General features: G+C 35.2%; 1 protein-coding gene across 1 annotated transcript in view; it reads right to left on the bottom strand.

The window, feature by feature from the left end:
* DYNC2H1 (dynein cytoplasmic 2 heavy chain 1) overlaps positions 1-12,949 on the bottom strand; it is a 147,817-nt gene that overhangs the window by 85,126 nt on the left and 49,742 nt on the right. The window contains exons 56-65 of the mRNA XM_040056035.2: positions 11,279-11,392; positions 9,951-10,111; positions 9,665-9,788; positions 8,903-9,024; positions 7,957-8,043; positions 6,429-6,555; positions 4,601-4,742; positions 3,939-4,048; positions 1,315-1,413; positions 61-184 (exon numbers count right to left, since the gene is read on the bottom strand). Coding sequence (XP_039911969.1) covers positions 61-184; positions 1,315-1,413; positions 3,939-4,048; positions 4,601-4,742; positions 6,429-6,555; positions 7,957-8,043; positions 8,903-9,024; positions 9,665-9,788; positions 9,951-10,111; positions 11,279-11,392 — 1,210 coding nt within the window. The remainder of the gene's footprint in view (positions 1-60; positions 185-1,314; positions 1,414-3,938; positions 4,049-4,600; positions 4,743-6,428; positions 6,556-7,956; positions 8,044-8,902; positions 9,025-9,664; positions 9,789-9,950; positions 10,112-11,278; positions 11,393-12,949) is intronic.

Raw genomic sequence — 12,949 nt, 5'->3', positions numbered from 1 at the left:
TAAATAGCTCTAAACTACAAAGGTTTTGAGTAAGCAGTTGCAAAGATCTTGGTGACTTACCTTGAGCAATAAGATCTTTTCTTAGCAATGGGTAAAGTACGGGTTCCACTCCATCCATTTCCTGTATAATAAGTGTCTTCCCAAATCTCACTGCCAGCTCAAGAGCAGTTAGGAAGTTGGTGTCCTGGATAAATAGAAATACATTCCTTTGATTCATGCTTTTTTGAAAAATGCAGACACTTCAGAATCAGTAGGAAGGCACTACACCAAATAGTCCAAATCTAAAAATCAGTAGTGTAGATGAAAAATCCAAACAGAGGCATATGGTATTTCAGGGTTTGGCCACACATGTTTAGTTTAAATAAACTTGATCTACTGATCAAGAAAACCTATTTAAAAGGCCTAGATCTTCAAGTGCTGCATCAGAAGAGAGTGAGTTCACTGTCATGTCTGCCAGGTGCACCTGGAATTCCTGGCCAGGTCTCACATATGAAATTTTAATATGTAGCCATGTCTCAAAACTGAACCAAGCACAGGATTCACATTACTAAGAGATGTATATGCAGTCTTTTGTTGCAGACAGGTGTTTAAACATGCATGTGCTGCTTATGATCCCACCAGTCAGTAGAGATCCTGGACAATATAGACAACAGAAGCTAAGAGGTAATCAGGCCAATCAGCTGCAGGACAAACAATCAGTTACCCAAAGATATGCTACCTACTACCATCAGAGTGTATCTACAAGGGTTTGACAGAGCCAGCAAGGATCTGTGGAATACCTACATGCTGTTGAAGCAATATTTTGAGGCCCAGTAGGGTTCAATAAGGGACTTCTCAATAGCACCAGATGCCTGTCTGTGTGGGTGCAAGTGAGCCGCACCTCACTACTCAGGTAAACAGTTACAGGTACACAAGGAATTTCAGGTACTCCCATCTCAAACTGAAATCAAATTTACTCTTTCCAATGTATATAATGCAATGCAACAATCATAGAGATTTAAGTGCATATATACTCCTGAAATGCAGTGAACTGCAACGAAGTATACAGAAGACATCTCTATTTGAAAGTCTTTCCTATCTTCCTCTCAGCAGGGAATATTACGTTCTTGGAGACAGTAGCACAAAGGGGAAAACTTGGAGAAGTAATACCAGATGTTGAGCCTCCAATTTTAAATAACCTAGAACTCTGTGAGGAATTGTGCGCTTCACAGAATATAATATTTGGTGATTGCTATCACACACGTTTAAAAACTACTTTGTAAAATCTGGAAAAGAGAAAGCTCAAACAGAAAAGACCAAGAGTAAATATTGCACCTGTTGGTTAATAACTTCCAAACGGGATTCCTTCAAATGTGTCTTCAACCATTCAGTAGCCCGGAAAGAAGGGTCTATCAAAAATGGACAAACCTTACTCTAGAGAAAGAAAAATACAAATAGATTTATTAAAATCTGTTTTAAGAATAAAATTGGAATTCTTTTATTTCCCCAAACCAATAGAATATATATATTTAAAATAATTTTCAATTAACAAAGCATTTAAAGAAACAATAACAGACTAGGAAATTTATGTCTTTCATTTTCTCTCTTCTTAAAAAAAAAAAAAAAAAAAGAGAGCACCCAAATCCAAAATTCTCAGATGTCTGTCCTGCTGAAGTTGGGCAGTTGTTCACCTTCTCTTAAAAACAGCAGTCTCTATTCAATGAGTATAATGTACACCTTGTTATTCCCAACTGCTTTTGGACTTAGGAGAGTTGTTAGTTTTCCTTTTTCTTCCTCTGGTGGGCAAAGGTACAATACTTCTGGGTTTGGACCTCAATGCATTTTAGAAAGAATCATGAATACAAGTGTTTTGCAGGCACAAAGCTACACTCAACTCTGCCCAGTACATCCACGTCTCTCCTGTTCTGAGGATCACACAACTGGGCCCAGGATTCCGGTGATTCACCAGAGCTGAGTGAAGGGGAGGGACCCTCTCCCTTGACCTGCTGCCACTACTTTGCCTAAAGCTGTTCAGGATACCATTGGCCTTCTCCTTGCCAAGGGCCCGTAACTGTCTCATGAATCACCTGGGGTCCACCAGGACCACCAGGTCCTTTTCTGCAAATCTGCTTTGCAGCTGGTTGCTCCTCAGCACATGTTGGTACGTGGAGTTGTTTCTAGCCAGGCGCAGGACTGTGTAATTCCCCTTCCTGAACTTCATGATGTCCCTGTCATCCCATTTCTCCAGTCTGTCAAGGACTCTCTGGGCCTCAGCCCTCTTTACCCTCTTGTGTATCAGAGACTCAGTCGCAGAATGGCTTGGGTTGGAAAGTCCCTTAAATATCATTTAGTTCCAACACCCTGCCAAGGGCAGGGATGCTACTCACTAGATCAGGTTGCCTATGGTGCTGAGCACTTTCAGGGATGGAGCATCCACAGCTTCTCTAGACAACCTGTGCCACTGCCTCACTACACTCTAAGGAAAGAATTCTCTCCCACCATCTAATCTAAATCTCTCCTTATTTAGTTTATAACCAACCACTCTTCCTTCTCCTCTTATTATCTGCCCTTGTAAAGGCTTGTTCTCCCTCTTTTCTGTACGTCCTCTTTGAAGTACTGAAAGGCCACGGCGAGGTGTCCCCAGAGCCTTCTCTCTTCCAGGCTGTACAACCCCAGCTCTCTCAGCTATCCTCAGAGCAGACGTGCTCCAGCCATCAGATCATCTTGTGTATCAGCCATATCTCCCAGTTTCACATCAGCAAACTTGCTGAAGGTTTTGACATGTGTTTTCAACAATTCTCAGGTTTAGTCTGATAGAAAAGCATTTCCAAGTTTGGGGGTTTTTTCAGATTGAGTTCCAGTGTTCCAAACTGAGTAGCTACACAGATCTCAAACTTAAGAGACAGAGGAACATGATGAGTATTCAAGCTTCAAAAGATGATCAGCACAAAAGCCTGTGAACTGTACTGTAGATCACACTGGTCAAACACCAGGTCCAATTCCAGCTTTATAAGGATATACACAAGGAAAATTATTTGGCCTGATTGAGTGCTTCAAAAAACTCTTTACACACAGTGAGATTTTTAAGAGCTCAATCTATTCAACTAATGAAAAAGATGAAAACAAGGTTTTATTGTAGCATATAAGTAGCTTTAATGGTACAAGACAGTTTATTGAAAAGCTTTTTAATAAAACTGAGAAAATAATATATAGATCTAGTAAAAGGATGATAAAGCAAGATAAATCCAAATTGGAGAAAAATCTGTAACTAATTTGAATCATAAATCATCTAAGCAAATCACATGTAGTAAACGCAAATTCTCCTCACGCTATTAATTATTTACTTGTTAGTAGATCTAATAAATGACCAGAGGATTACATACATAATTATATATTATGTATTATCTATATCTATATATAGATAAAACGGAATTATTTTCCTTTTCTCAAGTATTATTAGACATATATATACACACATATATACATATACATACACACATGTATATATACATACACACACATATAAACATATATAAACATATAAAAGTCTTGAAAAGTATCTGCATATAGCCTTTTCCTTTTTCTGAGAAAAAAAGGAAAAGAAATTATATGCCAAAGTGAACATACATACATACATACATACATACATACATATATATATATATAAAAAAGACATAATCTTCCACTGGTTGTATTGCTGTTAATGACTGCTTACACTTTAAGCCTGAATAGACTGATATGGAATAAAACAGCAGGAGTAAAACTGAAAACATGTATTTTCTTTAAGAGTATTTTTCTTTTTGCGACAAAATATCCATTGTTACATAAATATTTCTTTCTCTGTGTGCGTGATGCTCTGTGATGTCAAAAACCACAAATGAAATAGTTCAAGTTGCCATGTTACTGAAATTTGCAAAAATTTAAATTCTTTCAAGACAAGACAAAAAAGAAAAATTTACCTGCAAGATGACAAGAGCATTCTCTATTGAAAGGTCATCTGAAGGCAAACCTTCACTTTTCCAAACTAACTCCTCACTTTCTGTACACAGGAAGCGCCGTAAATCGAACTCTGACAAATGAAAGTGTAAGTTTCTGTCATAATTTACAGCCTGTACAATTGAAAAGCATTTACCAGTCTACACAGAACAGAGACTTTGTCTATTAATAGAGGGCAAGTCTGTCGATTTCCCTTTAATCTATTATTTTATTGCTTTTATTGAACTTATTATTAATAAGTAGCTGATGGCACAGAAATAGTTCATAGTTTTGCTAACACAGAGATAAAAATGATTACTGAAAAAGCAGAAGCATTCAGAATGCACTAGCAAATTTACAACAGCTAACGTGAACACATTCATTTTTGTAAACTTTTCTTTTTAAGCAAGGACTATAAAGATACAATTATTTATAAATATTTATAATCTTAATAATTTCATAGAATGATTCTAAAAATTGTCTGTCAGTATGTAGAAATATTTATTGAGTAAGAAAATGTCTCTTCTCATTTGGGAGTACAAAGATAATTTGAGACTGTTCATTAGAACTCACTGCCATTTCTCACTTCCTCAATCAAGCTTAATTACTTGCATGCAGACACTGACAAAAACACGCACGAACTTACTTTCAAGGCCTGCTGATTTGGTCCATTCATCCAAGCTGGTTTTCCTCTGATCCTCAGGAGCAGCAGAAAGATAAGTAATAAATGCAGCTGCTAACTGAGCTCTTCTAGGCAACGTAGCCAGGTCATCTGTTATCTCTGACACCTTCAAAAAAAGAAGTACAGAATGTATAGGTGTTTTGCAAACAAAAACTGCATTAATACGTCTCATCAGTTACTAAAATGTCAGAATTAAGTTTGCCTGCCATTGGTAATACAGTTGAGACAGTTTCTCCCCTTGCATTTCAGATATATATACCAAGCTAAGACACACGGAAGTATGGAACAAAATTCCTTTCAGCTCTGAGCTAAAGCATGCACAGATATTTCTGAGAATGTAGCTCATAAAAATCTGTTAATCTGATGAACACTTCAACTTATAAGCAAATGGATAAATGGTATTATAGTAAGAAAGATAAGAAATAAGTCATCCTAGTCACAGTCAGGCTGTAAGTATAACTTACAATACATATACAATATAAAATAAAAATTACGTGCAGCCATTATACTTACTGTTATTCACTGCACACTTACATGATAAAATAAATTCATCATATAGCTTCAAATAATTTATCGGCACTAAATCAACTCTGTTTTGAAATGTTCCAGTATTTTGAAGAAAAACACAGTGTATCAACATCATATGTGACTGCTATAATTGGTTTCAAAGTCCTGACACTTTTACTTCAATCAAATTGACATTAAAAAGAAATGCTGATACACAAAATAAAGGCTACTTTTTATTGCTTCCTCCTTACTTTAAAGGGAGACAAACATAGCCTTTATATGGTCTTTATCATGGGATGAGTTCCTAATTGATCTGTCTGCCAGCTTAGTCTACAGCACACCATTAATAGACAGTCTGAATTTTCGAGTGTACCAAGATGAAAAACTGGGAGGAATCAGTGTTAGAAGCAGTTAAACGCTGGGGTTCAAACATATCCAATCTTTACTATAGCAGATGGAAAAGCTGTAAAGCTACTTCCAGTGGAAAATCTTCCAATTTTTTTCAAGTATGGTTGTCAACCTACAAGAAGGATTCATCTCACCTTAACTTTGGTTCTCCACAATGCAGGCATTTAGTCTAATTTTTTGGTATCAGTGGAGACAGAATCATGTATCTCTGCATGAAGACTTCTCGTGACTTATGATTCCTATGAAAGTTACTTAGGGCTTTCTGGAGGTGACAGTTATTTTCAGCTTATATGTATCTTCAGATTTTCCTTTTTGTTTCAGACTCTAGAAGGACCTGTGTCTCCAAAGACTTGTCAGTTTCTCTCAAATATGTCATTTGAGCAAATAAGATATGCTTACCTTCCCTACTTCAGCAGCAGAAAAGTTTCAAGGAATTTAGTGAAGACTTGAAAAGCAACCCAACATTTTGGGTATACCTATATGCACATTTACAACACAAATGCCATGAAGGTGATACATTTTAAGACTGTAATTGTTTAAAATCTGTTCCTTTTGGCTGCATCTCAGGTTGGAGATACTGTAACTATTGGTTGGAGATCATAACCATTACATTCTTGGGATTGAAAACCAGCAGAGTATTTTGTATGTTTTCTATTAAATACTGGGGGATTTTTACACATTTGGTAGCAAGGTTATAAGTACGGTGAAGTAAAAAGAAATTTCAGAAAAAAGGAAAGCTTTGTTTTCTAATGAGAAATCAAAAAGTTGCACAGTCAGAGACATGCAGAGTGGCAGTAACTCACATTCTCTAAGCAGTGCAAAATCTGCATTTTCAAATTATCAGTTCTAAGATGTACTTATGAAAATTTTCACTAACCTGAGTGCTCCATCTTTTGTGCTCCCTATCGAGTTGATTTATCAGTACCTCTGCAGCTTTCAATGTATTCTGAGCTTTACTTAGCTCTGCTTCAAGTTTTGCTGCTTCTGTTGTTCTATTCTGGAACCTGTAAAACAAATACTCTCTGTAATCGCTATCATAAATGACTAAACTTTCAAACAGTTATTTTCAAGGAAGTTTAATTGATTGAATTTGTAATGAATGCCTCACTTACTGTTAAAGAATGCAACTGAAGTAGTTTGAGTTATTTTATACCTTCTGCTTCTAATTGGCAGATGGGCTTATTAGACTTTTAGCTAACGAAATATAGATGGATGCACAGGTGAGATTTAAAAATGGATTTGAAATATAGACTACAATATCTGAAAATAATTCCTTCTTCTACTTAAACAATTTTAGTGATTGTGTAGTTTTGTTCTGCCCCTAGTCAGGCAACAAAAGGCTCAATGCCATACCATACATTTGTATTTGGTAAACAATTTGGTAAATTATAAGTTTAAAAAAGAATATTACTAATTCAAATGGACGACTCCAGTTCAATTCACAGTAGTCAATTTTGTAGACTAACATGAAGTAAGAACACACCCAAAAACCAGGCATGGTTTAGGTGCTATTTCATACTGTTCATTATCAAATTAATTTGATTAATATTTAAAATAATTAATACATTTAATCCACCTATTCAAAGTAATATATTTATATATTACTTTATAAATTCAAAATAATTAATACATTTAATGCACCTATTCAAAGTAATATATTTATATATTACTTTATAAATATATAATATATGGTATATAAATTAATATATTTAACTCTAATATATAGCATTTAATTAACCCAAGAAATCACTGTATAGTTGATTCACAAGAATTCAAGAATTATCCTTTTTTCTTTTTTTTTTTTTTTTTCAGACAACAAAACATGACTTTTAGCACTATGTATATATGTCAGGTTACAAAGTATCTCCTGTACTAAGTACATAATAAAAACATCAAACGTTTACCAGATCTATTTTTATGCCTCTGTGAGTCATGTACTTGATGAGAGGCTAAGAAAAAAGGAGATAGCTAACTAGCTGTCAGAAAAGTAGGTCACCCTAAAAGAAATAGAATTGCCTCTCTTCAAGCAGTGATCAGTAGAAGTTTTGTATAGGAATGTTTCCAAAGTCCTAAGGAGTCATTGAAGTCCTCTGTGATTTCAGAAGGTGATAAACATAATGTCTGCTTTTGACATCTACAATGCCTAAAATAAGGGCTACCAACACAGTCAGCAGTGAGAAGCAGGTACTTTTAAGGAGCATTTATTTAATCTGATCAAGGAGATGAACTGTAATCTGATACTATTTATCTCCACTGAGAGTACAGATAGCGTAAGCATCACTAATTCTGACGTAAATATCTTGCAGTACAGGAAGATACATTTCCCTTAGATAAAATTAATTATCTATACTGTAAAATCATCAATGTTTTTTATTTATATCTTGAAATAAACAAAGCCAACTTACTTGTCTTTCAGTTCCAATACTTTTTCACCAACAGAGTTCAGAAGATCCTCTAACTTCTGTTTTCTGCCTTCAGTTTTCTTGAGATTACTATAAAAATGTAACACTTATTTTAAGACTATGGACCCAAAGGAAAAAAAAAAAAAGAGCAAATATAACAGGAAAGTAATTTACATAGAGATAGTTCAAAGATGCTCTCCGCTGTGTTTTATACTGAAATATATATTTTCACGTGTATTTTCTGGCTTTGAGTACTTCTCATCACATAGATTTTAAAATGGAAACCAACCACCCCATTCCCAAAGATCAGAACAAATTTTTCTAATAAAGAATTTTAAAACCTGGAAAAACAATCAGTACAGATTCCATACAGGTTATGGATGGTCATAGGACAATGTCTTATCTTTCTGATCCTAAGGAGTAACTGATAATGCTTGGTGCATGACTGAAAAAGAGGAACTGTATCTCTCAAAAATAGCATGGGTTTCACTGAGAGAACAGATTATAAGCATACCTGTAATGCTAATTTCTCCCTGATAGTATTTACCTAAGACAGGTAAACTCATGATTGTACAAAAAACATCCAGGGCGTAGCATCCAAGAAAAAGAAACTACTGTACATTTACTTCTTCTGTCTTAGTATGTATGTTTTATTTCCTCTGGAAGAGGTTATCTTTTATCTTTGTTTTTTAATAAACTTCAATTCACACTGAATCACAGAATCACAGAATGGTTGGGGTTGGAAATTACCTCTGGAGACCATCTAGCCCGACCACCCTGCTAAAGGAGGATCATTTACAACTCCACAACCTCTCTGGCAGTTTGCTCCAGCATCTACACCTCGAGAAAAGAAGCCTTTCCTCATACTCAGTTTCCTTCTTGGTGGCTTCAGTTCCACCCACCACCACTGGAATTGAAACCACTGATTTTGTAATAGAGTCTAACTTACGCTTCCAAGCCAGCCTTCTCTTTTTCCAAAGGCTGAATTCGTTCTAGGACATGGGAATACTGGATGTTGGCATTCACCCAAGCTGCTAATGGAGCAGCTGCAGCACTGGCTCGTTTAGCATTCTGAAAAATTCAGTATAAGAAAAGTTGTTACAGGAAAGTCCTTGAAGTATAATGTAGAAGAGATAAATACAGGATAAGTAACTGCAACAGATTTTCTAGCTACCAACTTAAATACGCTAATAAGCCAACTCTTCCAATGAGCTAATCTTTTAAATTGTTACTAAGATTATATTGAAGGCCATCAATCCATGTAAAAAACCACAATGGGTATTTTTACAACTATGAAGCTAAACTGAATTAACAAGTTTTAAATGAATGAATGATTTATTAGACCCTTACTGTTACAAGGAAGCCAAAGGAGCCAGTTACATTTCCTTGATCTGAGTTTTATTTCGTAGCAGTAGAAAAATCTTTGAGTACAAGAACCCATAAAGACTTTATACTCCATCCCTTCTCGCTCACCAACCAGATTCTCTCGCTCACCAACCAGATTCCCACTTTAGGAGGAAGTTTGCAACAGAGTAACCTCTGCTACACCTTTATCTGTTTATACTGACAAATTCTGCAAGCAGAATCCATGACTTTTTCTCTAACTTAAGTGCATCCTAAAAATTATGCTGCCAAACCTGGCAATCATGTCTTTTTTCTTCTGGTTTTCTTTGGTCTTGTTTTCGTTTTATGTAGTGCAATCAGGAATTACCTTGGGATCAAAAGATGCTCTGTTTTTAGAAAGAAGTTCTTCAACACTCTCTCGTATTTCTTTTGGAATATTACGGGCATCAAATGATCCTATGTCCTCCCTTACACTTCTTTTGGCCAAGAAACTGTGGAAAGAATAAAATAACTAAATAAAGAAGAAACAAATGTTTAAAAGGTTATTTCCATCTGAAACCAAGGAATACTAAGCACGAGATTCCTGAATACAATAGGAAGTAGTTCATCTTGTAAATTAATATTTAATTTTACAAGTTAAATAAAATTCTCACCTCTTCATGCTCACCCATGATGTATCAAAAATCCCCATCAACCGCAGAACTCCCTCTAGAATGTCTCTGATTATGTCCGGGGGCATCCGTAGGGATCGGATTTCTAACAAAGCCTCTGGCTTTATATTTCCAACAGCTAATTTAGCTTCATTAACCAATGGCTTAAAACATGAAAACACATGAAAAAAAGAGATGAGAATATGAGAACCTGAACATTTACCATTCCAGTTTTCATTATGATTTCTTGTTCTTTTTAAATACTTTATTACCTAAGAAACTACTCTTGATGCGGATTCACGTTTACAAGTTACTAAAAAATTGCCACGTATTTACTAAGTGATAATAAGTATACTTCCATATAAAAGAGCATATTATTTAATCCTGACATTGTGATACAGGCATCTTTTAATAATGATGCTAACTACTATTTATAGGCGTGACTGGGGATCTCTTTGTAAACATCCACAGAAGTACAGGCCACAAAAGCTTTCTATTTCCAGTACCTACACACATCCTTCACCCTTAACAACAAAGCAACAAAACAGTCAGGAAACAAAAGAAAGCTAAAGATTATCATTAAAGACTGCACACTTTGCATATCCTTCATATTTCTCAAAGACGACAGATTTAGTGTAATCCTGTAGTTCTATTTCACTTTCAATACAAGGATATAATTCCTTGGCACCTATGATATTTAAAAGGAAAAAAACTTAAGTTCTTGTTCTGTTCCCTTAAGTTTTTAGTATAAATTAAAATGCATGGTAAGAAAAATACAGACTAAAAGCAATGACTGAACACACATACCTCCCAAAAAGCCTGACTCTTAACAGCTGAAAAATCTCTTGAACAAGCAGCTGACTGTAGTGTCATTAGGTTATACACTTTTCAGGACTTAGTAATACCTGTAAAGTTACCTCTCACTAAACTATTTCCATTCAGCTGAGAGTACCAAGCCCTATATTACCAGACTGATCAAGGCAAAGTAATGAAGTTGGTCTATATAAGACATAAGTAATTGAAAAATATTACATAAAATCAGCAGAACTCAGCTGTAGAGTGTGGCAGGATAAAAATAGCAGGTGAAGGCAAGATTTGGCTTGAAAACTCTATCTGTAATTACTATCTAACAGAACACAAACACCAGAACAACAATCTCAGTTTGCCACATGGAATACTGTTTTCTAATGCACACAAGTTTTAATATCAAAATAATTTAGAGTAAAATTTAAGAATTGCAGGGATAAATTCTGGAAAACCATTTTGCACAGCAGGACTTAAGTCAGATAAAATCAGACTGCAAAATACAACTTTTCCTTATCAGCTCCTACCTGAACCTCTTTCAGTTCTTCTTCAATTTTTCTTTTTCTTTGTTCTATTTCTGCAGCCTCTTCTGCTATTCGGTGTTTTATTTTTTCCATTTCTGCTTTTTGCTCACTAGCACTCTGTAAAAAAAAATATAATTCCTTTAGTTTGTAAATTTACATGGATTTTATTCCTTTAGGTCTCATTTCTTTTATTTTTCATTATAATAATTTGCACAATACCAATTACAATAAAATAGCTGAGTCTATTTGATATTAGGCAGGCTGGCTAAGTAAATAAACTATATAGAATAAGCATAATTTGCTTTTACTGTGTCCTTCCCTTTCTTTACCACAGACCAGAACTGTACCTCAGGCTCCTTATCACTTTTTTCCCCTTGCTTCTGATTTTCCATTCCCTATCAAGATGTCAGCCTTCCTCTAAAAGCATAGGTGACAGCCTCTGTAACATTCTTAACTTCATTTGAAAGTACTATTTTCCTGTCATTGTCTTTGTCCTGATCCCATTTCTATTTCAATTTCTTTCACAACACCATTAAAACACTGTTTTTCTATCATGTTCATAAAAACAGCAGTTGGATTGGAACTGTAGGTTATTAGCCTAGAATTACTAAACACGGTATGGTTTCTTTATGTGTAATTTTGTATCAATCTGTCTGTAAGGATAACTGTCTTATGTCCTACATGTACACTGTAAGTTGTTTGGGTTTACATTTTTTTTTCTGGATTTGTACTGTGCCTAGCAGTGTCTGCAGGCAGACAGTAGCTACTAGCCATCTCCAGGAATCCTAATCACTTCAATACAACAATTAATAACTAGTATATAAAACTATAGTAAAGTGGACCTTACATGTCTTTTATCCATTGAGGATAAATGTATAAAATAAAATACTAATATTCTAGGCTCAGATCACCTAAAAGATACAAGACAATGAAGCCCAGAGTTTATGTTTATCCAGTATATAACACATTATGATCACCAGCAATTGTCAAGTTGAGTTGAAGTTGTAGCAGAAGGTAACAGATGCATAAAAGCAGAGAAAATCTTAAAATAATAATCCCCTGAGCACTTAACCCAAGCTACAGATCAGCATGCTATTGAAGATTACATTCCAATCCATAAAACATTAGCTACATAAAACTAGATTAGACATTTCATGCAAATGAACATGTACTGAATGATTGCTCTGAGTAAGAAAACCTTAACATTCAGTTGTAGGTCAAAAGCCTTTCTCCGAAAGGAGATTAAAAGAGTCTGTATGTATTAGAGCTCTCTCTGTTATATAAGCTAGATCATTTGAAGCGACATTAAAATGTTAGAGGGCACCTATACTTTATGCTAATCTAAATAATCAGACTTCCACTGTAATTTTTCTGATGTCAGTGGGGCCATCGTGTTCCACTGCTTTTGGCCTATTCTTCGATTTTCTCCTACAGTGTAGTGCGTGCTACCCACAAACCCATAACTCTACTACACAACTCTACGTAACAAAAGTCAGATTTAAAACTGAAATCATCAACACGCCAAGCCAATCATCACTACTCAAATTCATGTACTACAGACAGACAGAGCCTAAAAGCACTAAAAACTGCCAACAGGAAGAGTTTTACAAAGATGTGAAGTAATGCACCTCTAAAGCACTGTGAAACCAATGGTTTGAAAGACCAGCCATTTAC

Source organism: Hirundo rustica, chromosome 2 (genome assembly GCF_015227805.2).
Source record: "Hirundo rustica isolate bHirRus1 chromosome 2, bHirRus1.pri.v3, whole genome shotgun sequence".
Lineage (NCBI taxonomy): Eukaryota > Metazoa > Chordata > Aves > Passeriformes > Hirundinidae > Hirundo > Hirundo rustica.
Note: the sequence above shows the minus strand (reverse complement) of the source record. Positions and strands in the feature narration are given on the sequence as shown.